Source organism: Pongo pygmaeus, chromosome 3, assembly GCF_028885625.2.
Source record: "Pongo pygmaeus isolate AG05252 chromosome 3, NHGRI_mPonPyg2-v2.0_pri, whole genome shotgun sequence".
NCBI lineage: Eukaryota > Metazoa > Chordata > Mammalia > Primates > Hominidae > Pongo > Pongo pygmaeus.
In genome coordinates, this window is record NC_072376.2 from 135658453 (window position 1) to 135685360 (window position 26908).

The 26908-nt window shown below is 36.6% G+C and overlaps 1 protein-coding gene across 3 annotated transcripts in view; it reads left to right on the forward strand.

Moving 5' to 3' along the window:
- Nucleotides 1-26908, forward strand: part of AFG2A (AFG2 AAA ATPase homolog A) — a 409766-nt gene that overhangs the window by 143517 nt on the left and 239341 nt on the right. For all 3 annotated transcript variants that reach the window (XM_054484980.2, XM_054484981.2, XM_054484979.2), the window contains exon 14: nt 11857-11983. In XM_054484980.2, coding sequence (XP_054340955.1) covers nt 11857-11983 — 127 coding nt within the window. The remainder of the gene's footprint in view (nt 1-11856; nt 11984-26908) is intronic.

Below are 26908 nucleotides of genomic sequence, written 5' to 3' on the forward strand. Positions count from 1 at the left end.
AATTACCTCCTAGATATCCACCTTCAGGTACCATCATTTTGGGGGTTAGATTTCAACATATGCATTTTGGGAAGAGGCAAATATTCAGTCACCAGGCAAGTATGATCCTTCGCATGTTTTGACTGAGAAAACTGAGGCTCACAGACAACAAACACGGTGAAAAGTTGCCGTTTGAACCCAAGCATATTAAATATCAAAGTCCTTTCCCAAATTCAAAGCAACCTTCCCAAGGAGTACTAGTCAATGAAGGTTTATTGGTTTTCTTTGGGTTGTTGTTTCTTACGATTACTATAGATTTTTATTTTTTATTTTACTATTTCTAGATCTGTGATATTAGGAAAATGGCACATGTTTAAAAGCATTTAATCTGCTTACATTTCTAGGTAGTTTGCTGTCAGAAAATAAGTTTGAATTGACATATTAATTTTCCTTATTATTTCTTGTGTTGGATTATGTTCATGATACCAGTGCATGCAGGTTCAGGATTGGGAAACAATTCTTTTCAAAAATTTGCTTTTGTCAGGTGGTAAATTGAACTGTGAGTTTAAGAATCACTTGTTTCTCGGTCTGGGTATGGTGGCTTACGCCTGTAATCCCAGCACTTTGGGAGGCCGAGGCGGGTGGATCACCTAAGGTTGGGAGTTGGAGACCAACCTGACCAACATGGAGAAACCCCGTCTCTACTAAAAATACAAAATTAGCTGGGCGTGGTGGCGCATGCCTGTAATCCCAGCTACTCGGGACACTGAGGCAGGAGAATCACTTGAACCCAGGAGGCGGAGGTTGCAGTGAGCCGAGATTGCACAGTTGCACTCCAGCCTGGACAACAAGAGCGAAACTCTGTCCCCCTCCAAAAAAAAAAGAATCACTTGTTTCTCTTATTCTGTGTTTGAATCAAAACTATACGAATGTAATGAATATTGTCTGTGTTAGTGTGGAATTTTTACTGGGAAATCATGGCAAGATGGAAAAATACATGCTTTTATGTCACTCCCTATGTTAACAGTTTATACAAATCTGCAGTTACATAGAGCACATGCAGCTTATACATCTCTATAATAGCTGACAAAGGTAACTTGTGTGTCTTTCTGCATTTATAGGATATCTTATTAATCTAAAATAGCTTCCTGCTGAATGTTGATCATAATCTGAAATCTAGTTTATCATGTAGGTGATAAGCTAGATTACTCAAGACATTATTGATTTTGGACATTTATCAAATGGTTTTTGCTTTCATATTTTTCAAGTTTTGTTGATTATTTCTTCATTGTTAAATATTCCTTCAGTACAGCTTCCTTTCAACTGTAATAAATAATGAACCTTTATTTTTCTTCTAGAGTACTGATTAAAAGATGGCTGTAGTAGATATTTCAGCTTTACTCTGGCACATTGGTGTATTTGGCTTACAAAATTTTTAAAAATTATTTATGATGGAATGAGTATAGGCTCTGGAATCAAGTAAATGTGCTTTTAAATCCCAACTCTTTTATTTACTAGTTGTGGAATCTTAAGCCATTCAACCTTTCTGTCTCAGTTTTTTAATGGCCCTCACAGCAGTATTTACCTCATAGCATTAGTATTGGGATTACTTAACTAATACCTGTAATGCATGACACAGAGCAACTTACACGTGTGTCAACTCTTATTAATACAGTGTCTGGGAAGTAGGTATTCAATGAACAATAGATAATCTTCATAATTACTTAATTTCCCTTCACAGCACTGTGTGGGAAGTCAGAATTCTCCATTTTCAAGGCTAGAAGTGAGGCACAGGTAAACTTCCTGGTGTAAACATAATTATATACTGAGCTTTAGTAATGCTGTAAACAAATGGTTTATCAGAAACAAGGGGGTTTAATTCTGTTTATGGGAATCAGAGATCTTTTGAGGAGATTATTTTTAAAACAGCCCAAAAAAATGAGCAAGAAACCTTAAGAAATCCTTGATGTTGTTAGACTCTTTAAATATTTGTCAAAATGTAATTACCAGCTGTATAACATAGCTGGAATTTTAAACATCCATAATTTCCCATAATTTTAAACATTATGGAAAAATGCAGTATGTGCAACACAATATAATTTTGCTTTTCTCTAGAGTTTTTCAAGAAGTCCAGTCTAACATGGATTTCTTTAGTTCAAGAGTTTCGTGATATTGGAAATGATTTATTCAAAATGCATTTGTTTATGGAAGAAGCAACTTCTTTTCCTAGGGATAGAGATTGTATTCTATAGGTAAATTTATTACCATAATATTAACCTGTTTTATTTGGAGTTATATGTAATGTTTGTGTTCACATTTTTTAATTGACAAAAATTGTGTGTACGATGTGATGTTTTGCTATATGTATACACAAAATGATAACATAAAGCTAGCTGACATATCTGTCACCTCACATATTTGACACTTTTTGTGTGATGAGGACATTTAAAATCTGTCTTAGCATTTTCAAATATGTAATACATTATTATTAATTATCGTAACCATGCTGTATGTCAAGCTTTTTAAGATGTTTAAAACATGAATTCCTATTCTTTTTTTTTTAACTGAAAAAAAATATGGTTACCTTCTCCTGCCTATCTCCTTTTCTTTCTTCTTTCACTTAAGGAAATGATGTTAAAACATTTTAGTTTTTTCATAACTTATAAGCTATATCTTTATTATAGATTTTTACTTTTTGAAATGAAACAGTATTAACAAAAATGATGTTTTTAAAATAATTTTATTCTTCATGAATTATACTTGTTGAAGTATTTGTATACATGCTTAGAATTCTTAAAAATATAAATTTTGTCTCTCTTTTTTTTTATTTTTACAAAATATCAAGGAACTAGAATAATGTTATCATCTTCAAGGTAGTTATGTGGTGAAAATGTAATTCATACTCCTCCCAAACTTTGCTATGCAAAGGGGGAATATTTTTAGAAAGAATCCCTTTTTATGTGTTTGTTCCTGTCCAAACTTATTTTCTCTCAGGTGGTTCTACTCATTACTACTTCTTTGTCAAAGAAAACTGACTCTTTCTCAAGTATATAGGTTTCTTAATCTTAGTAATTTATTTTGAAAGAAGTTCGCGTTGGATTTGTCAGGTCAACTAAAGAAAAGGAAAAGCAGAACAATCTAAAACATTTAGATGTATTGTTGACATTTTTAATGAGTGAGCATTTACAGGTGTGTATGCAAACAAGTAGTACCATAACATCTACTGTTTCTGTTTCTAGGATAATTCATATTTAGGACTCAGAAATGCCCTGTTTGTACCTGTTTTAATATTAGTCACTGATTGCAGAAGTTATTTTGCATAAATGACTTTTGGAATAAATCTTAAATGGAAATGGTGGTCACAGACTGTTATCTTTAGTTAGAAGTAATTTTATTGCCTTCAACATTTCAGAGTTTTGAGTCCATTCTTGATCCCTTTGATTTCTTTCAATAGTTTTGGGACATTCTCAGATAGTTTTTTTGTTGTTGTTGTTTTTTTTTTTTTTTCGAGGCAGAGTCTCGCTCTGTTGCCCAGGCTGGAGTGCAGTGGCGCAAACTTGGCTCACTGCAACCTCCGCCTCCCGGGTTCAAGCAATTTACCCTGCCTCTGCCTCCTGAGTAGCTGGGATTACAGGCGCACACCACCATGCCTGGCTAATTTTCATATTTTTTAATAGAGATGGAGTTTTGGCTGTTGGCCAGGCTGGTCTTGAACTCCTGACCTCAGGTGATCCACCCATCTTGGCCTTCCAAAATGCTCGGATTACAGGTGTGAGCCACCACGCCCAGCCTCGGGTAGTATTTTTTAAGATATGGCTTTTATTCCCTTCTGTCATAAGGGGACTCCAATTATACTTTTTTTTTTTAGGCCTTTCCACTGCATTCCATATGTCTTTTGCACTCTATTCTGTTTCCATTCTTTTTTTTTTTTTTTCACTTTGTGTATTCATTTGGATGCTTTCTAGTAACCAGTCTTCCATTTTAAGAATCCTCTGTTCTGTTTTCACTAACCTCCCATTAAGCCTATCTTTTGAGTTCTTAATTTTTATTATAGTTTTTAGGTTTAGGATTTCCCTTTGATGGTTTTCTGATGGATTCCAAGTCCCTGGTGAAATTCAACTTTTTAAAAATTTTGCTGTAGTTCATGTGGATTTTTGTTTTTACTATATTAGCACTATCTCTTGCCAGATTGTATTTTAACTTGTTTCACAGATTGTAATTCACTAGGATCTCTCCTCTTCTTAAGAGAAAATTAAAAGGGAGATGGGATTAAAGCCAAATGATACTCTAGAAAGCCTTTTTCAAAAAATTTCTTGTTTCATTTATAGAACATCGGGTTTTGAGGAATGGGATGAATAGAGATGTCTATGCTTTTGTTGATAACATGGTATTTTGGGCTTTTCTCAATTATTCCATCTCTTTTTTGGGGGCGGTGGGGACGGTGTCTTGCTCTGTCGCCCAGGCTGGAGTGCAGTGGTGACATCTCGGTTCACTGCAACCTCTGCCTCCCGGGTTCAAGCAATTCTCCTGCCTCTCAGCCTCCCGGGTAGCTGGGATTACAGGCTCATGCCACCATGCCCTGCTAATTTTTGTATTTTTTTAGTAGAGACGGGGTTTCACCATGTTGGCCAGGCTGGTCTCGAACTCCTGACTTTGTGATCCGCCCACTTCGGCCTCCCAAAGTGCTGGGATTACAGGCATGAGCCACCACGCCCAGCCTGTTTTATCACTTTATAATCATTATTTTTACTGTAGCTTACTTAATGCCTTGTGTTGAGTTGAGCGTCTAAAGCAGTTAGGATATTGGTAATGTTTCTGTTTGTGAAATTATTTACGCAATCTTGGCTTACTGCAACCTTCGCCTCCCAGGTTCAAGCGATTCTCCTGCCTCAACTTCTTGAGTAGCTGGGATTACAGGCTCCTGCCACCGTATCCGGCTAATTTTTGTATTTTTTAGTAAAGGCGGGGTTTCACCATGTTGGTGAACCTGGTCTCAAACTCCTGACCTCAAGTGATCCACCTGCTTCGGCCTCGCAGAGTGCTGATTTACCCATTCTTAAATTAACTTTAGATGAGTACATGTTAATAGAATGGGATAGTGTGTCAATGAGCTGTGAGCACTTTAAAAATGGCATTAGAAAGCTCCCTGAACTGGCCGGGCATGGTGGCTCATGCCTGTAATCCTAGCACTTAGGGAGGCTGAGGCAGGTGGATCACCTGAGGTTGGGAGTTCGAGACCAGCCTGACCAACATGGAGAAACCCCATCTCTACTAAAAATACAAAATTAGCTGGGCATGGTGGCACATGCCTGTAATCCAAGCTACTGGGGAGGCTGAGGCAGGAGAATCACTTGAACCCGGGAGGCAGAGGTTGCAGTGAACCGAGATCATGCCATTGCACTCCAGCCTGGGCAACAAGGGCGAAACTCCATCTCTAAAAACAACAACAACAACAAAAAAAAAGAAAGCTCCCTGAACTGGGTGCAGTGGTTCATGCCTATAATCTCAGCACTTTGGGAGGCCAAGGTGGGAGGATTGCCTCAGCCCAGGAGTTCCAGACCAGCCTGAACAACATGAGACCCCCATCTCTATAAAAAATTTAAAAAAATTAGCCAGGCATGATGGCGCAAACCTATAGTTCTAGCTACTTGGGAGGCTGAGGCAAGATCACTTGAGCCCAAGTGTTTGAGGCTGCAGTGAGCCGTGATGGCACCACTGCACTCCAGTCTGGGTGACAGTGGGACCCTGTCTCAGATTAAAAAGGCTGCATGAAAAGTTTTTTTTTTTTTTTCTTACTTGTGATTTAAAACAAATTCAAAATGAAAAACAGTTATACAGTTTTAGTTTTTCCTTATTTTCTGATGAGTTCTCATGTAAAAACTGCTTATAATAAAGCTTAGATATGATATTCTTTTAACTTAGTTATCTGTCAAGTGTAGTTATTTATGTTTACAACATTCATCCTAGGGTTTAAGATATAAAATTATTTAATTATGTGATGAAAATTTATGTACATTTAGATTGCCTTTATTTTTATTTTTATCTGTTTTTTTTAGAGATGGGGTGAGTCAGTCTCTTAGCCTTTTTTTGGAGGATGGGGGTGATAAACAAGTAAACATAGAAGAGATAGTATATATTCAGTGACATTTTATATCTTGGGTTAGGGATTTTTTTCCCCTCTTAAAGGAGAATTTTTGCTTTTGACCCCCAAAAGAAATCAATGTAGAAATAAAGATAACTGCAACACTGTCTTTAGCCTTATTTTGAACTCAGAGCTATCATCTACTGAGTACTATCTACTATCTAACTGAACTCAGGTCTATCTGTCTTCAGAATACTTCCATCTAGATGTTTCAGAAGTACCACAGATTTATACTTGTTTTCTCTTTGGTGCAATTGTTATTCTACCCAAGATCATTTTGGGGAAACTCAAGCCCTGTGCTGTGTGTGTGTGTGTGTGTGTGGCGGGGAAGGTGGGGGGATTGTGGGGGTGTGGTGTGTGCATGTAAGTGAAATATTTTTTTTTCTGTTTTTTTTGTTTTTGTTTTTTTGTTTTTTTTTGAGACAGAGTCTCGCTTTGTTGCCCAGGGTGGGGTGCAGTGGCGTGATCTCAGCTCACTGCAAGCTCTGCCTCCTGGGTTCACACCATTCTCTTACATCAGCCTCCTGAGTAGCTGGGACTACAGGCTTACACCACCACGCCTGGCTAATTTTTTGTATTTTTAGTAGAGACGGTGTTTCACCATGTTGGCCAGAATGGTCTCAATCTCCTGACCTCGTGATCCACCTGCCTCAGCCTCCCAAAGTGCTGGGATTACAGGCGTGAGCCACCGTGCCCAGCCCCTTTTTTTCCTGTCTTAAAACCACTTACTGGCTCTGTTACCTGCATGATGTCTAAGTCAAGAACTGTGAAAGATCTGGGATTTTGTTCTGCTTGCAGGCTAACAAGTAGCTTTCTGCAGTTTCATGGATACTGGCAGAAACCATGAGGCTCATGGGTCAGAAACAAATGACTTCATTATTGATAGCACAGCAAGCAGCAAGAATATTTGTATGTTTGTATCAGTTCCTCCTTTACACTGCATCCAAAAGAGGTGATGCATATGGGCCATATGGATATCCGCACATCTGGTAGGTTGCATTACAGGAGAGGAATCCCACTCTTGGTTAATTCAGATCTTTTATATTGGGCAGTAAGCTTGCCTGCCCTTTTCCCCTGAGTGAGGTAGGTGAATTGTGTAGCTTCCGAAGCTCTAACCAAACCTGCTCTTTGCTCTGGAGGGAGACATTATTTCTTGTTTTTGTTCTTCACCATTTTAAGTGTACAATTCAGTGGTACTTCAGTATGTTTACAATAGTATGCAACCATCACCACTAATTCCAGAACATTTCCATCACCCCAGTTAGTGCCTTGCTCATAAGACTGAAGAAATGTGAAAGACCCATGGAGAATTGTCTCCCAAAACACCCATTATTTGTAAGAGAAAATCATATCTTACACAGATTATATTAATGGCAAAGTAGCATGGGAGAGGGTCACAGAAGTGGGTTGGACGATTCAGTTAAAAGCAGGCAACATTCTAGTTAAGGCACTTGGATGGGCATTGGGTGATAATTGTCATGTCTTTTCTGCTAGATTGTTGCTGTTTTTTTCTCTATGTGCACCTGATTTTATGCTTTTTTTTTATCTAGCACATTATCTTTAATATATCTGACATTGAACATTTGTTTGTTAAACCGCCAAAAAGTTTCAAACTAGAGAGATCTGTTTTGACTGTTGGAAGGCAGAGACAGCACAAGATTAGCCTGTTCTGCTGAAGTCATAGTTCAACCTTAATGAACGTCAAGGAATAAAAGACTGTGCATATGAGGTGTGTAGTATTAGCGTGTTTGTGAAATCATATACCCAGTAGTACAAAACACTGATTTTGCTGCTTTTGAATGTACACATAAAAACATTATTTTTGTGCATTAATAATAGCTAGTCAGTGTTTGGAACTGAGACTTTCGTCTAGAATTGTATAGTGGTAAAGAGCATGGATTTACGTAGGCTTAGTAGAAGAAGTAATTTTAAAATAAATGGTCACATCATAAGACCTAAGTCAGGTTATCAATAGATATTTATAAGTGTCTGTAACATGCAAGGCCATGTCAGGTAATGTTCAGCAGTCCCCAACTTCAATCTAGAATGGAGATGGCTACCAAAAAGTATCTTTGGATTCTTAGGATCCACAGAGATTGACTCAGTGGGTTTGATTGTTACCCTGGATTCATGGGTGTTTCTAAAGCACAGCTAGATTTCTGAACCTTTATTTCAGGATAGCTGAAAAACATAGAGATGAGACAGTAAAGCCTCCAGTCCTCTAACAGCTACCTCAGACCAGTTCTTTGTTTAGCATAAGGATTACCTTCACCTAGGAACTGTCTGAAGTGTCCAGTGCCCTCCTTTGTGCTCTGATTTTCTTCTGTTTTGCATTATTCAAGAAGTTATGTTGTTATTACTGTTTTTATGAGGGGAATGGTGTTAGGAATGAGGGGTTCTCTTTCTACAACACTCCTTGAGGGAATAGGGACAGTCTTCTTTAATCTTCTCATTTCTGTTTCCTAAAGTAGTGCCTGCCAGCTAGTGTTTATTGAACGAATAAATTGAATTGAATGAATTGTTATACATTCTAATGAAATTATTCCCCTTATTTTTCTTCCAGTCTTCCTCCTACCATGCCACAATGATCTTTGCCTAACATGAGATAAAACTTCCTTAGCTATTTTTTTACTTCTTGGTAAGCTCAAGTAATACATTCACACTTTCCAGTAAGACACTTGGCCATCTTACTAATTCATTGGGAGAAAAAGAGAGGATATATGTAACTAAGGATAGGATCTGACATTATTTGGATGTGGCTCCTGTTAGAAGGCAAAGCAAGCAATAGCATACATAAATTAGATGTGGCATGGCCCAGGATTTTGTCTTTTGATGAAAGTCGCCATTCCTTTGGAGCTATTTAGTTACATGAACTCCTCTAGGTAGGGCACAAAAATTAGAAGAATTTTGTATTATCTAGTAGTGTAGTCAGGTTAACATTTTTTTGTTGATGTGTAACCCTCGCCAATGCTAGGTGTATAACCTTCCCATTGATAAATCCAGTTGTTATTTTTTATTTTTTTACTTGACTCAAAAACATTTGACACAGTTAACTCCAGCTTTTTCTTTTCTTTCCTTCCTTTTTTTTTTTTTTTGAGATGGAGTTTTACCCTTGTTGCCTAGGCTGGAATGCAGTGGCGAGGTTTCAGCTCACTGCAACCTCCGCTTCCCAAGTTCAAGCAATTCTCCTGCCTCAGCCTCCTGAGTAGCTGGGACTACAGGCGCCCACTACCACACCCAGCTAACTTTTTGTATTTTTAGTAGAGATGGGGTTTCACCGTGTTAGCAAGGATGGTCTCGATCTCCTGACTTCGTGATCCACCCGCCTCGGCCTCCCAAAGTGCTGAGATTACACGCATGAGCCACCGCACCCGGCCAACTCCAACCTTCTTGATACACTATCCCCTTTATTCCTTGTTTTCCTTTCTTCTTCTTTGGTACCCGTAAAATTCATATATTGAAACCCTAACCCCGAATGTGATGGTATTTAGAGATGAAGCCTTCGGGAGGTAATTTAGGTTTAGATGAAGTCATAAGGGTAGTTCCCACATGATGGAATTAGTGCCTTTATAACAGGAGATAGCAGAGAGCTAGCGCTCTCTCTTGAGTTTGTGCTCTCACTCTCTCTCTGCCATCTGAGGACACAGCGAGAAGGCAGCCACCTGCAAGCCAATAAGAGAGCTCTTGCTAGAACTTGCCCATTCTGGCGTGCTGACCTTGGACCTCCATCCACCAGAATGTGAGAAAATAATTTCTGTTGTTTAAACCACTCAATTTATGTTATTTCGCTCTGGCAGCCCCAGCTGACTACTGCACACCCCTTCTCCTTTGCAAATTCCCCTATCACTTCCTGTACCTAAAATACTGGTGTTAGCATTCTCTTCATTATGCATTTACCTTTCTTCTCACTATATATTTTTTCTAGGTGATCTATTTCCATTCTCCTTCAGCCATAATTGTTAGTTTCCTGAGGTTTCCCAGTCATGCTTGCTGTTAAGTGGAACTGTGAATCAATTAAATCTGTTCTCTTCATAAATTACCCGGTCTCAGGTAGTTCTTTATAACAGTGTGAGAACGGTCTAATACAGATATAGAATCCATTTGTTTATAGTGTTCAATGTTTGTTCTTACGTAGAGTCAAATAAGCAAATTTGTGTACCGGCAGAGTAGCTACCTGCAAGAATTAGTGCCCAAAATAGTTCTCATTGACTTTGCAAGTACTCTTTGGTCCCATATATTTTAAATACTGGAGAAAACCATGTAAATTAATAAATTAGCATTGTGATTTGTATGACAACCTCATGCGCATTTGATTAGTGTGAATTAGAGGCTCTTCTCCTGTGGATACTCTAAGTTAAATTTTTGAACTTATAATGCATGTTAAGGTCTAAATACTGTCATTTAGAGGTGCTGATTACCTTATTATTAAATATATTACATGACAGTTATACTGAGGTGTGCTTCTTTGTCACAGGTGCTAACAAAGTTATTGGGTGTGTGTCTCCTTCTACTTTACGTCCTCTTCCACCCAAGTACATCTAATTGAATTTACATGTTTAATACACTTACAATGCTGTGTTACTCTATAATTGTCCACTCAGTTGTTTATTACATATTTATCAATTCCAAATAGGTCTTGGAGGAAATCCAAGCTATTGCTAATGAGAATTGTTTTGCACATTTTGATTGTGTGATACAGGGTTTTGTTCATTAGTAGGATCTGTTGAGTTTACTTCCTTTTTTTTCTCTTTTTGGGACAGAATCTCACTCTGTTGCCCAGGCTGGAGGGCTGTGGCGTGATCTTCGCCCACTGCAACCTCCACCTCCCAGGTTCAAGGTATTCTCATGCTGCGGCTTCCTGAGTAGCTGGGATTACATGTGCATGCTACCACACCTGACTAATTTTTTTATTTTTTTTAGTAGAGACGGGGTTTGGCCATGTTGGCCAGGCTGGTCTTGAACTCCTGGCCTCAAGTGACCCACCTGTCTCGGCCTCCCAAAGGTTTATAGGCATGAGCCACTGCACCTGGCCCGAGTTTATTTCTTAAAAACTTATATTTAGTAATTTTTTGGTGGTCAAAGGACATGAAGTTAAGATAAAGGATAGTGTGTTTAGAACTGGCTTTGTAATTGACTTGGTACATAAACCAAAGGAAAAAAACTAGCATGCTTTCTTTGCCTATTTCTCAAGAGATGGGGATTGTGGTGATTACCTACCTTCTGATGTGTTTTAAAAATATTCTTAATATTTATGAAGAAACATCAAAAATATCCCAGTTGTTATGGATGCGTAATGAGTTTTTTATTTCACATAGACTTTAGGTTTCATGTGAGGAATGGGTTTGCATCTTACTCAGTTTTTTATTCTAATTTCTGTCAACATCTTTACCATGTAGAATATAAACACTGATTGACCAATTCTCTGTGTATTTGATGAACTATTTTAAATAATTTTATATCTTGTTTTCCAGTGCTTTTATTTCTGACATTTATTTAAATATTTTTGTTTTGGAATTAAATATTTTTGTTTTGGTTGATGATAGCAGAAAATAAATGATTTGAATACAGTTTGTTTTGAGATATGATAATGCAGTAAATAAAGTCTCAAAGGCATACTTCATATTTGAAAATAGACATGATTTTTCTTATTATAGACTATAGAACCTTTAAAAATTAATAGATATAGTATTTGAAGATAGGTAAAGATATTTTTTAAACTGTATTTTCAAAATCAGTTCTTTAGGTGCTGGGAATGTAGCCGATCGTGTTTTGGCTCAGCTCTTAACAGAAATGGATGGGATTGAACAGCTAAAGGATGTGACCATTTTGGCAGCTACTAACCGCCCAGATAGGATAGACAAGGTAAGAGAGAAGGCATTGTGGATATTATAAAATCAAGAACTGGCTCGTTTGATTTTATCAGGTTTTGGTTTTTGTCAAATTACTTTCTAATCAGTATTTCATTTAGAGTATATTGAAGAATGTGAAGCAGGTTCACTGTGGACTGGTTACCATCTTGTCTGAGTCTGGTAAGACAGAACATTCTTGCATACAAGTTATACGAAGCAAGTTTACCACTTCCCGATAGGCAGCAAGATACAACAGAAGCCTGGGATTCATTGCAAGCCAGTCTCTCAAGATTCAGGAAAGCTGCCCTGGGTGAATGCAATCTTGACTGCATATGCCCCACTTGCACTGCAGCTGAGGGCCTCTGGAAAGCACCCTGTTCTGGGTTTTATACACTGAGGATGTGAGACTCACTGGGCTAAAGTGTTGGAGGACATCCTGTTTCTAGGGGAGGACTGGAGTAGAACCTGGGCTGTTCCAGCCAGTCCCTCCCTGTCTCAGGATGTTGCATTTACCGCACATGCTACAGTTATTCTTGAGAGCTACGAGGGGAGAGAGAGAATTGGGTCATTCCAAGACCACCCAGAGAGCTGTCCTACAAAGGATCTTAAGCTAAAGGAAATGACGAGAACAAAGGAAAGCTTTTATTTACATTTTTATTGCTTATGATTCAGTATTAATGAAAGTATTTCATAACTCTTCAATATCTACTCCCCCATCTTGTATCTTACTTTTAGCATATTTCTCTAGAGAATTGAAGTTTTGAAATTCTTTGTTTCATCTGATTTATTCTTCTAGAGTTTTCAACATTTTCATCTATACGAAGGTACATTCTAGCTATTTAGCAAGTACTAGTTAGACTCCAGTTACCATCAACACAATAACTTTGAAGTACTGTCCTAATTGTTGTTTTTAAAGTAATTAGAATAAGAATAATGGATTCTTCTATTTTTTTAAGAAGTTACTCAGGCTGTCACATTAAATTAAGTAGTATAGGTACAAAACCAGTCCTTTTAAACTATTACTACCACTTTTTCCCTAGGTCATAATTTAATAAAGGAGTTCAGTAATTTAAGTTCCTCATCTATATCTAATATGTAATATTTTATAAGGATTTAAGTTGAGTAAACATTTGCTCTCAGAGCATGAACCAGTTTCTCTTTTTTGTTGTTAGCATTATTACCTTGTGTATGACTTTATGAGCTACTTTCTTCCTGTGTACATATACACATTCTTTTAGTTTTAAAAAATATGATTTTTAAAAAAGACCCGTTTGAATGTAACTATTATGCGGCAAGAAAGCCTTGCTTTGGTTAGGTATTTTGCTACATGATAAAGATCCTTTGGTAAAATGCAGGAAAGCTTTCAACCTTAAAAAATCATTCCCTTCCTGTTGCAGTATTTTATTAGAAGATAGGTGAGTTCTGAGTGTTTATAGAATCTGGGTTGGTGTTACGGCATCTCTGAAGTCTATACAAAGTGTAAGACTGTATCTTAACAAGGACTGTAGAAACTGCTGAAAGAGCCCTTAAAGTTTACCTAATTCTGCCTCTGGTTTCACAAATAAAGAGTGCTGAATCCAGAAAAATCTTTCTCCTGGTAAGAATTCATTGTATTTTTATGATGTTTATTTCCTGGTTTCCCTGTGGTTAATAAGCTCTAAAATGTCTTAGGATTTTTGTCACTACGGCCTAATCTGATAGTAGCCTTCTTTGGCTTCCTAATGTTGGGTGTCCTCGATATTAGATATATTTCTTGAAGTAGGATGTAAGGCTTACAGTAAACTTAACTGCATTTTTCTAAATCAAGCTGTCTGACTTGGCCTGTTTAGTGCTTGTATTGTTGTTTTCTTTCTGTGTAACAAATTACCACAAATTTAGCAGCTTCGCACCCATTTGTTAGTTCACATTTCTTAGGTTAGAATGTGGGCACAGCATGACTAGTTTGTCTGCTCAGGATTTAAACTAAAGACTGAAAACACAGTGTTGGCTAGACTGCATTCTCATTAGGAGCTCATGTTTCTAAGCTCACATGATTGTGGCACAGCTTACTTGTGACTGGGGCTGAGGACTAAAGACTGAATTTCCTTACTTGATGTCAGCTAGGAGCCACTGTCAGCTCCTAGAGACTACCCACATTCCTTGCCACACAGCCCCCTCCTCCATCAGAAACAGCAGTGGAAAACTCCATTATGTTTTATCCCTGTCACACTTCAAATTTCCTTTGCCAGGAAAAGCCCTGTCCGTTTGGAGGGCTCATCTGATGAGGTTAGCCTTATTGAGGAAAAATCTCTGGACCTTGAAGTCAGTTGATTCAGGATCCTGCAAAAGCCCTTCACATTAGCACCTAGATTAGCATTTGATTGAATAAGTGGGAGAAGATATGTTTCTATCAGGGTGATACAGGACAGGCCAGCCCCAGAATTGGGGCATAGCCTAGGAGGGTTCTTCGCTACCCCCAGGAAAGAATTCAAGAGCTTGCTGGTGGTGTTAGACAGCAGTCTTTTATTGATTGCTACTGCCCCTTGTGGTGCAGGGCTAACTCATAAACAGTGCACCCAGAGTTGGCAAGGTATGGGCTTTTGGCAATTGTATTTATACTCACTTATGCCCACTTCCATTTACATGCAAATTAAAGGGTGAGTTCACACAAATTGATTCTATGAAAGAGTAACTTCTGGGTCACTGCCATGGAAAGGGGTGGTAACTTTTGAGTTGTTGCCATGACATTTGTCAACTGCCATGGTTCTGGTGGAAGTGTCTTATGCCAATGAGCATTGAGCGCAGCTAGAGATCGCTTTTGTTGCCATCTGCTGGCTTTGGCCAGTTTCTTCACTTTGCCCCATCTGGTCTAGTTCGTGTTTTGTTCAGCAGAGTTTTCACCAGAAAACAAGTCCTGTTGGTCTCCTACCTCATTCCCCCCTCAGAGATTAGAAACTCCTCCTTAATCTTAAAGGGCTGCAGATGGGCACAGGTCTATCTTCTGTAAGTGCTTTCTGCTGATTTTATAAACATAGGCTCTGCCTAGCATGGGAGGAGTAAAAATCTCTGGATACCTGATCTAAGGAGCCCAACAGCAGGATATTTTCATTTTCTGGGTCAGAAGATAAGATGAGTTGGAAGCCTTGTGCCAGCATCATCTTTATGTTGACTTTAGAAGACAGAAACTTTACTAGGAGGTTAAACAAGAAAATTACAATTATAAGGAAGAGAAAACTTAATGCTCCTATGCCCACCCACAGCATCACATTATTTATCTGTGTGTTTGTGAAATAATAGCTTTAAGTCTTCTAGAGGTTTGTAAGTTATGGTGTCTTCCTCTTATGCCTGCAGGGACTTATAAGAAACAGGTTTAATCCTGGACAGCTGTATCCAGCTAGTGATTCTCTAATGTTTGCCAGCAGTGGAGGTCCTTAACAATACCTGATAGGGGTCCTTCCATTTTGGGTTGTAATTGATCATCGGGGGATCTTTTTAAGTTCTTAGTAAGACTAAGTCTGGTTAAACAGAGGAACTATTTTTTTCTTTGTGGGAAACGGCAACACTTTATTTTCATAATTTTGAAGGGCCTTTTGAACCTGGCCTAAATTCCAAGAGCAGGGGTGGCATAGTGAAGTGTGTCCAACACCCTATTTCCCGTCATGGCCTGAATTAGTTTTTTAGGTTTCTGTAGGATTTCCTTTGGCCAGGGAACTTATAAGTCAAAAGACTTATAGCCAATTAAACATTTTAGGCCAGAGAGGAATGGAGGTGGCTTAAAACATTTTAAGCAATATAGGAGTCAAATATTAAAAGCCAAAAATAAGGTTATATATCAAGAAAAACCAAGAGCATCGAATCAAGCTATACTGGGGGAAAACAGTGTTCCTGTAGACCTCTAAGGCAAAACACTCTAGTATCAGGCCGTAACAGCAGTCAGAACCAGAGGAGAAACAAGTCGCAGGAGCTGACAAAAAAAGCTAAAGGAGAGAGTTACACAAATCTGAGAAGCTTTCAAAAGAAATAAATCACAGAATTGAAAAGCAAAAATTCTGGTAAGTTAGCAAATTAATACCTTAAGAAAACCTGGCTCTAACACCTAGACCATTTTCTAGAAAGTCTACCACAAACAGTTTTCCTTTAGTCACAGCCAGCTTAATCACACACAAAACTCCCTTCACAAATTCCCTTTCACAAACCCCATTATCACCCACACAGACCATCCATGACATGTCTGGGCCTTATGACCTGTCCTACACAATCTCCCTCTCAAACAACCAGTTACTTTACTCTAGGACAAGAATCCACATGCAAGGTCCCTCATACAAAATCACTTTCTTTATATCCCTCCCCACACACAAAAAATATATATATATGTATATATATATGTGTGTATATATATCTCTCTCTCTTTTATCCATACTTTCCTCACATCCGTCTTTTTATTCACTGATTACCTCTTATTTTAAACCATGGCCTAAATGTGCTGCATATATTCTGTAGTTATGGTGGGGAAAGTGCTTTCAGTGTTTAGTGATAATTGTAAAAAAGTTGAATATTTAATTCATTTCTATTTCAGGTAGAACTCCATGTGGAACGTGAATTTTTTTTAACTATACTTTTGTTACTACTCAGATGATATATCTATATCAAGAGTGTATGCCCTTGTCAAGTTCTCTAAAGTTTGTGAAATACAAGAGAATATGCAGTAAAATTTTAAGTCTGTTTCCTTTCCAAATACTTTTTCTCTGAAGAACTACTGTAGAACATTAATTATATTGTTTAATAGTACTATAAAGTTGTTTCCACACTTGTATGATTAGAACATAATGTTCAAACTGTGCCATGAATGTGCTGGTAGAAACAAAACAGTTTTAAGGACAATTAAAACAACAACATCCTGTTATGAAATAAAGACACAGTTTTTACCATCTTTATTGTCTGGAGGAAACTGTAGTAGGAATAAAAGAGGTGACAAAGAGTTAAAGCACATTTTATGTTTTTAGGCTAAAACTGATTTCAAAAGAAGACCATTGTAGGGTCAAAGAAATATATGTATAGTGTAATTTTAGCTACATTAAATCCAGGCATTTGGCCTTTGAAATTAGCTAGTGTATTTTACAATCTTTTTGCCTCTTACCCCACAACCTCTATGTTATGATGATTTTAGGTTAGTATGTTAAAACAAGGAGAATTCCTGGACTGTCACAGGAGTGAAATTGATATCATTATGTTACCCATGTGTTGTGTATATTTAGTGTCTCTTTTTGACAATATTTCAGTAAAGAAAGTGAGACACATAGGTCAAGAACTGCATTATTTTACTCCTTGCTGTGTCACATTTACATGTCAGACTCATTTGCTGTGATGTAGTACACTAGGCGGAGTGAAATAATTGCTTGTGATGTCCCTAAGTCCCCTAGGCCTTTTTCTGCCTCCTGCTTAGATAGTGAAGAGAAGTTGAAGTTGCATCCTCTAGTGTTCATTTTGTGTAAGAGTGACAGTATGTGGTAGGACAGATGAAGATTAATGAGATTGTGTGATGTCAAGTAGGCTCATTGTCTTTAGATTGATTGCTGATGATCTGGATTTCCTTAGCATCAGGAGAGGTTAGAAACAAACAACTAATTTATTAATGATGCCCAAATAATAGTTAAATGCCCAGACTTTTGGAGTTTATGTTGTTCATTGTTAACAACTGCTGTGTGGCCCCTTGAGAAGTGTCCAGTCCATGACATTTTATACATTGGTGTTGAATCTTAAGGAAAACATGATCATGTCTTCTCAGGTGATAAGCATGCCTCAAAATAGTTTTAATTCTGTGAATATCTTTGAATTCAGTTTATTTGGGTACTTTTAGTACTGATACCTACTATATAACAAGCTCCTAATAAGAACTATTAAATTGTAAGCATTATCCCTAGCGTATAAACCTAGTTTTCTTGTAGTAGGAAATGTGAAGGACTTCAAAAATTTTACTTTAAGCCATCTATGGAAAAGATTGCCCAATTGAGAAAAATTGTGAAAGTTATGTAGAAGTCTTGAATAATTTTGGTTTCAGCATTATTTTCTACTGTTGTGTTAGACTCATGGAGGTAGTAAATTGGCATTAATTTTCCTTACAGTTTTTCTGGAAGAGGAAATGTGCTTAATGAGCTAAATAAGACATAACATTTTGTTTTCTTACATTGTTGCAAATTGAAGTTGGGTTTTGTTATTTGTTTGTTTTGAGATGCGGGTCTGGCTGTGTTGCCCAGGCTGAAGTGCAGTGTCTATTCACAGATCGTAAAGTAGTGCAGCCTTGAACCTTTGGACTCAAGCAGTCTCCTTCCTCAGCCTCCCAAGTAGCTAAGATTATAGGTGTGCGCCACAGCATCCAGCTTAAAATTTAGTTTTCTAGAAAGTTTTATGACATGGGGAAAAGTTAATTAGCAATATTTAGAAATGTCTGCAAATAAAAAGCTAAATATATGTATCTTCCAATATTCAAATGACTGGTATTCCAAAAATACCCTCAGAAGAAAGACAACAAATGTTTGTTCATTCTCCATTTTTCCTAGTTATAACTATTGCTCTTCTAATATTACTCTTCTTAGCTAAGTCAACTAAAAAAAAAAGCTGCAAGGACTAATTGACATTAATAGTTCAAATGAATCATAGATCTTTACTTTCCCAAAAGTATTTAAGGAATGGATGCCTATTAATCTTTCACATTGTTTATCAAAATGATGTGAATAGTCTTTGGTGAGCCGTAATGAGATTAGAGCTGGAAAGTGTCCTCTACGGTTGTTTTCCAATTTCACCTTTACCATCTTTACACAAGACTCTCATAAGTGTTTTTGTTATTGTTGCTGGATTCTTCTTTTGTTTGTTTTTTAAAGCTCCAAGTGTTTTAACATCTATGACAGTTATTCTTCTTTATCTTCTATGGCAGCCCCTTCCAAGTTTTGGCTCTGGGGACAGAGAATTGGGAGAGGTCAGAGAAGAGAGACTGGTGAGAGGTTGTATGCATATATGGGTCTTACTTCATTTCGATGTTCATAAGATAAAGACTCTTTATCTCAAGGGTGGGCAAACTATGGCCTTTAGGCCAAATGTGACCCACCAACCGGTTTTACACATCCCATTGTCTAAGAATAGTGTTTACATATTTAAATGATTAGGAAAATACTTTAAAAGTGTTTTTTTGTGACATATGAAAATTATATGAAATTCAACTTTCAGTCCCCATAAATAAAGCTTTATTAGAACACATCTACACTAATTTGATTATGTTTTGTCTATTACTGCTTTTGCACTACTGTAGTAGAGTAGTTACAGTACAGACTTATGGCCTATAAAGCCTAAATTATATACTCTGGACCTTTACAGAAAAAGTTTCCTGACTCTTGATTTGTCCTTGTAAGTTTTTAGAAGATTAGTAGCCTTTAATGTCTGTTGTTCATATATGAGCCTCACGTTTTCTTTTCTTTTTAAAAAAGATTATTTATTTTAATTGACATAAAAATTGTATCTGTTTATAGAGTACAACATGTTGTTTTGATAATTGTGTATACATTGTGGAATGGCTAAATCAAGCTATTTAACATGCGCATTACTTCACATACTTCTTATTTTTTTGTGATGAGGACACTTAAAACCAACTCTTAGTAATTTTTGAGTGTACAATATATTGTTATTAACGATAGTCACCATGCAGTACAATAGACCTCTTGAACTTATTCCTCTTGTTTAACTGAAGGTTTGTATCCTTTGACCAATATCTCCCCAACTCCCTTAGACCTCCAGACCTTGATAACCACCATTCTACTTTCTGCTTTTATGAGTTCGACTTTTTAAGACTCCACATATAAGCGAGATCATGCACTATTTGCCTTTCTTTGTCTGGCTTATTTCACTTAGCATAATGTCCTCCAGTTTGATCCATGTTGTCACAAATGACAGGATTTCCTTTTAATAAAGGTTGAATAGGATTACCTTCTGTATACATACCACATTTTCTTTATTCGTTTATTCTTCGATGAATACTTAGGTTGATTCCATGACTTGGATATTGTGAATAATGCTGCAGTGAACATGGAGTGCAGATGTCTCTTGGACATACTGATTTCATTTCCTTTGGATATATACTCAATAGTGGAATTGCTGGATCATAAGATAGTTTTATTTTAAATTTTTTAGGAACATCCACACTGTTTTCTGTAACATCTGAAGTAATTTACGTTCCTACCAACAGTGTACAAGGGGTCTCTTTTCTCCACATCCTCACCAACATTTATCTTTCATGTTTTTGACAATAGCTATTCTAACAGGTATGAAATGGTATCTCATTGTGGTTTTCATTGACATTTCTCTGATGGTTAGTGATGTTGAGCACTTAAAAAATACACCTATATGTATGTCTTCTGAGAAATGTCTATTCAGGTCTTTTGCCCATTTTTTAATCAGGTCATTTGTTGCTGCTGAGTTCCTTATAAATTTTGGTATTTTAGATTTTAACACCTTACCAGGTTTGGTTTACAAACATATTCTCTCATTTTACAGGTTGTCTCTTCACTGTGTTAAATGTTTCCTTTGCTGTGCAGAGGCTTTTTAGCTTCATGTAATCCCATTAGTCTATTTTTTCTTTTGTTGTCTGTGCTTTTGAGGTCATGTTCAAAAAATTATTGTCCAGGCCAGTGTCATGGAACATTTTCCCTATAACTTCTTTCAGTAGTTTTTCAGTTTGAGCTCTTTATTCGTCTTTAATTCATTTTGAGTTGAATAAGCCACAGAGTTTTTTTTAAAGATTGTTTAAACATGTTTAACACATGAGTTTTCTGAAGATACATTATATTATAAGTCGTATATGAGTAAAAAATATAATACTGAGCTTAAATAATAGTAGGGAGGCTGAATTAACTTATTTCAAGTATACACCATCCCCTCTTGAAAGCTCTCATAATCTTTAACTTTTTTAAATACATTTTCTTCCACTAAATACTTATTTTGTCCAACTGACTGACTCCCTAAAACTCATAAATCTACAATTTTTATTACATGAGTAAATATTTATTCATGGCACCTGAATCTTAAAGTTCCATTGGTTATTAGCTTTTTGTAGTTGTGAGTTGTATGCCCTTTTTAGTATTTAGCATCATTGGGATTTTCAGGCTTAGATTTCTAAATTTTGAAAGATTCTGTGTTTAGATATATTTGTTTAGTAAATAATATTTGATGTTGTCAACGTGAATTGAAGTATGTTTAATATTGGAGAAAGTAATACCATAATAAAATACATGTTGCTGTCAATACCCAAGGTCTAAAAGAAATTGGTTTTTTCAAGATTGGAGAGGACATAGAAGGCTCCATGGTCTGGATGACCCATATGATACATTGACACCTGTTGTAAAATCCCAACCCATCATTTCTTCATCCTTTGCCTATTCACCCACACTGATGGGGAACTATTAACTCACGAACTAGACCATTTCATTTTTGTGTCAGACTATTAGGAAGTTCTTTAATCTGATGAACCAGCAGCTGTTTGTCTCCCTAAACCTTCTATACATCTACCTGATTTTATTCCAAAATCTGTAAAGAACAGTTTTTAATCCTTCTTCTATATGGTGTTCCTTTATTTTTTAAAACTGTTAGGTATCTTGTCTTTACACTTTATCTCACTAACCAGTCTTTTGTTTTTCAGGCTTGACATTTTGGGTTATTTCATATGCCATTCTTTTTCCATCTAAAGCATTCTCATCCTTTTCTATTTGTCCTTTTCGCTCTGAAGTTGTCACATCCACCAACAAATATATAATGATTGGTTGTGTTCTATCAGTACAGAATTTAGTGAGACTCCTGCTGCCTCTACTCTGAATACCTTGCTTCTACTAATGCATTCCAGGATTTTGTTAGCTTATTTGTCAGCTGCACATTGAGATTGCTATTGAATAAAGTCATCAAGAACAACAACAAAGGTGAAAAGCCCAGGTCTTTCTTCAAAGTCTGCTAAATAATAGTTTTCACGCCTTGGGCTTGTGCAATTAATTTGATTTAAGTTTCAGCAACTGAAGCACAATATATACCAGATATAGAAGTTATCCTCCAAAATTAGCTCCTCTAAGTTTCTCCTACTTTTCACATGATTCCCAGATATTCTTTTAAGTCCAAGTGATTTCCCAATTATTTCCATGGCTGTGGCTACAAAGGCTTTAGGCCATAGGAATAGAGGCATTTATTCTTACTAAATTCATCTTATTAGATTTGGTTAATCTTCCCAACTTGTCAACTGTGGGATCTTGTTTCTGTCATTCTCTATGTATTTCTTTATTCATTGATAGCAAAGGCACTATATATCTTAAATACCAGGAAGAATTTATATAGCTTTTTTTTTTTTAGTTGTTATTATACTTTGGGTTTTAGGGTACATGTGCACAATGTGCAGGTTAGTTACATATGTATACATGTGCCATGCTGGTGTGCTGCACCCATTAACTCGCCATTTAGCATTAGGTATATCTCCTAATGCTATCCCTCCCCCCTCCCCCCACCCCACAACAGTCCCCAGAGTGTGATGTTCCCCTTCCTGTGTCCATGTGTTCTCATTGTTCAATTCCCATCTATGAGTGAGAACATGTGGTGTTTGGTTTTTTGTCCTTGTGATAGTTTACTGAGAATGATGATTTCCAATTTCATCCATGTCCCTAAAAGGACATGAACTCATCATTTTTTATGGCTGCATAGTATTCCATGGTGTATATGTGCCACATTTTCTTAATCCAGTCTATCATTGTTGGACATTTGGGTTGGTTCCAAGTCTTTGCTATTGTGAATAGTGCCGCAATAAACATACATGTACATGTGTCTTTATAGCAGCATGATTTATAGTCCTTTGGGTATGTACCGAGTAATGGGATGGCTGGGTCAAATGGTATTTCTAGTTGTAGATCCCTGAGGAATCGCCACACTGACTTCCACAAGGGTTGAACTAGTTTACAGTCCCACCAACAGTGTAAAAGTGGTCCTATTTCTCCACATCCTCTCCAGCACCTGTTGTTTCCTGACTTTTTAATGATTGCCATTCTAACTGGTATGAGATGGTGTCTCATTGTGGTTTGATTTGCATTTCTCTGATGGACAGTGATGATGAGCATTTTTTCATGTGTCTTTTGGCTGCATAAATGTCTTCTTTTGAGAAGTGTCTGTTCATGTCCTTTGCCCACTTTTTGATGGGGTTGTTTGTTTTTTTCTTGTAAATTTGTTTGAGTTCATTGTGGATTCTGGATATTAGCCCTTTGTCAGATGAGTAGGTTGCGAAAATTTTCTCCCATTCTGTAGGTTGCCTGTTCACTCTGATGGTGGTTTCTTTTGCTGTGCAGAAGCTCTTGAGTTTAATTAGATCCCATTTGTCAATTTTGGCTTTTGTTGCCATTGCTTTTGGTGTTTTAGACATGAAGTCCTTGCCCATGCCTATGTCCTGAATGGTAATGCCTAGGTTTTCTTCTAGGGTTTTTATGGTTTTAGGTCTAACGTTTAAGTCTTTAATCCATCTTGAATTCATTTTTGTATAAGGTGTAAGGAAGGGATCCAGTTTCAGCTTTCTACATATGGCTAGCCAGTTTTCCCAGCACCATTTATTAAATAGGGAATCCTTTCCCCATTGCTTGTTTTTCTCAGGTTTGTCAAAGATCAGATAGTTGTAGATATGTGGTGTTATTTCTGAGGGCTCTGTTCTGTTCCATTGATCTATATCTCTGTTTTGGTACCAGTACCATGCTGTTTTGGTTACTGTAGCCTTGTAGTATAGTTTGAAGTCAGGTAACGTGATGCCTCCAGCTTTGTTCTTTTGGCTTAGGATTGACTTGGCGATGCGGGCTCTTTTTTGGTTCCATATGAACTTTAAAGTAGTTTTTTCCTATATAGCTTTCTTTTTGAAAAATTGTTTAAAGTATCTAATTCAAGATCCCCAATCTAGGTGAACTTCATGGAACATTTAATTGACATGGAAATAATTAGGGGATGTTCTAAAGAGTTACCAAAGAGAACTCCTAAAGAGAAACTAGATGGTTGAGATTATTTATGGAGGAAGAACAGATGAAAGTAAAATTCTGCTATTAAGAATACTATCTGGGTAAAGAAATGCTTTCTGCTTTCTTTGATGGAAATAGATGAGAATGAACAGATTTATATTCATTCATTGAAATCCAGATAAATTCATAACCAAAGTTTTATTATATATATACTTTTAAGGTGAAGAGTTCAACACTAATCTAGTTTGAACTCCGTAGATATTTAAAACCAGCTATTTTAATTTCTTTTAGTTTTAAGACAATGCTGAAATATGTACTTAATTTTCTGAATACTTTGCTCTTTTTTTAAAATTATTTAAATATATATTTTTTATTTTCCTGCGACAGTACTTTGAACGTCTCCATTTGGAGAAATATATATATATATATATATATAAAATCTGTAAAACAAGTTATGGGTTGGACAGGGGCCAAGTGGAGAAAAAAGTATCAATGCAAGATAAAACATACAACAAAAGGGAAGTAGGGAACCATCTACCCTGTGCTTCCAGAAAGCAGAAGAGATCAGAACTGGTGATGTTAGTCTGAGTCAAAGATGCCAAAAGGACCTTAGGAAGTGCTCTGTGAAAGCCATGGTTACCTTTGATCTCACCATGGCTGGCATAGCCCTAGCGAGACAGAGTTTGACAGGTTTCATTCTGGTTTAGTCTGGTGCTCAGACTAGCAACAGATTCATTTCATAATTTTTTTTAATTTTATTATTATCATACTTCAAGTTTTAGGGTACATGTGCACAACGTGCAGGTTTGTTACATATTTATACATGTGCCATGTTGGTGTGCTGCACCCATTAACTCATCATTTAGCATTAAGTATATCTCCTAATGCTATCCCTCCCCGCTCCCCCTACCCCACAACCGTCCCCGGTGTGTAGTATAGCTACCGTTTCATGAATTTGTGATATTAGACTTATTGTATGAACAGTTTTGTATTTTTCTTCTTTGAACTTTTTGCTTATAGTGCTTTGGGCACAGACCTTCACAAACCTTAGTATTTTTGGATGAATTTTTTGAGAGTGCACAGCATTGGAAAGGAGCTTTTTCATAATGCCAGCAGTGTAGCTGAAGAAATGGGTCTGGAGGAAAATGAGATTTGACACCTGTAACAGAGGATAAATATGATAGGGGCCAGAGTGGCTTATACAGAGTGTGATAGAAAAGCTCAAAACTAACAGAAACAAGCAATGGAAGAGTTAAGGCAGACAGATGGTTGCAGAGATCTTAGTTTCTGATGCTAGCTGTGTTTGTTAACAGACTGTGTATTATTTGAAATAATTTATCCTCATTGAGCATCTGTTTCTGTACCTGTGAAAAATGTACTAGATAATCTTTGATATGTCATTCAAGCTCTACAGTTATCTTCTTTTGTGACACAGAGACACAGACAAGAATAGAGATTCTCAATGTTATATAAAAGGATGTTATTTACCAAACAAGTTTCTGAGGTTTTTGTTTTTTGTTTTCTGTTTTGTTTTGTTTCTTTTTAGGTACCAGCTTCCCAGACTTTCTTGTTATTGTAACGTTTATTTCTTCAAACAGATTATAAAGCAAGCAGATATTATCCAGGTGTGCAAAAGTGATTAACCATGTGATTTTCAGAAAAAAAGAAGAAAAAGCAATCAATCAGCCTTTAAGGCTGTTGTGTAATAAAACCTTGCTTGACAGTTGAAGAACACCTTAACTTTTTCATTTAAAATTTATTACTCTTTGAAAAAGGAGAACTTGTTGAGCAGCATATTTTCTTCTTTCACAGATGTCTGATTAGCCTGCAATATTTTGGTTCTATTTAATATACTTTTAACTATTTTTTAATGAATATGAATGTAAAAATAATGTTGAGTTAGAATAGAAATATCTAACTGTATGGTTAAAGTTGAATCACTTTTAAATTTGAAAAAGCTTCTTGTCTTCTATTGTTAATGCTCCTAGAATCTCATATTTGGGAACTAATGTTCAGTGTAGCCAAAACCTAAATCTGGAGCTATATATTGAATGTTTTAAAGTCATTAGTAGAAGGGCAATTTGGTGGCTAATTTTAAAGTACATAGAGAGTGTTAACAATAATGAAGTGTCATTTTGTTCCTGGCATTCTTTGTGTGTGTGTGTGTGTGTGTGTGTGGTGTCAAAAAAGTATCTGAAGGGGCCTGTAATAGAAAACCTAGTTCCTTTATGATATACACAATATAGCTTGAAATTTTAATGCATTAAATTCATAAACATTAAGAGTTTAAGCTTTGCAGCACTTAATTGACACATGCTTCAGAATAAATTTGGAAAAAAATGAACCTTCATACATTTTTGATAACTTTGGTATTGCAGTTACTCTTTTTTGACACAAGATGGAGATGTTCACCTGAAATGTTTCCTGAGTACAGGCTCTACTGCGTTTAGAGGCTCCCCCTTATTTATCCAAAGAGCAGCTTAAAGAAATGAATGAAACTGGCTTTGCTTTAAGAGATAATAGTTGAAGAGAGCAAGAGTGTGTTGTCTTTTATAACTGATTTAACAAATAATGATTCAAATTTAAGTGTGGGTTTGTGTGAGTTGAGGATTGGGTAGCTGAGAGCACTGGGAAAAAGGAAAGTTGAACAGTGGAGAATTAGCAGTCATTAGGTATGCAGTATGCATTAAGTCTGTGCTATGTGTTTTACGTATGATATCTAGTTAATTTTAGTCAAATATGAGCACTTTACATGTATTTTACACAATACTAGTGCATTCCTTGTTTAATTGTGCAAGTTTAGAAGTGCGGTGTATGTTTGTTCTTTCTTAAAAAAATTATGACATATCAGCCAGTGTAGTAGCTTTATTCATAATTTAAGTGATACTATCTGTTTCATTTTTAAAAATACACAAGTTTCTTATATATAGTTAAATATATATTTAACATAG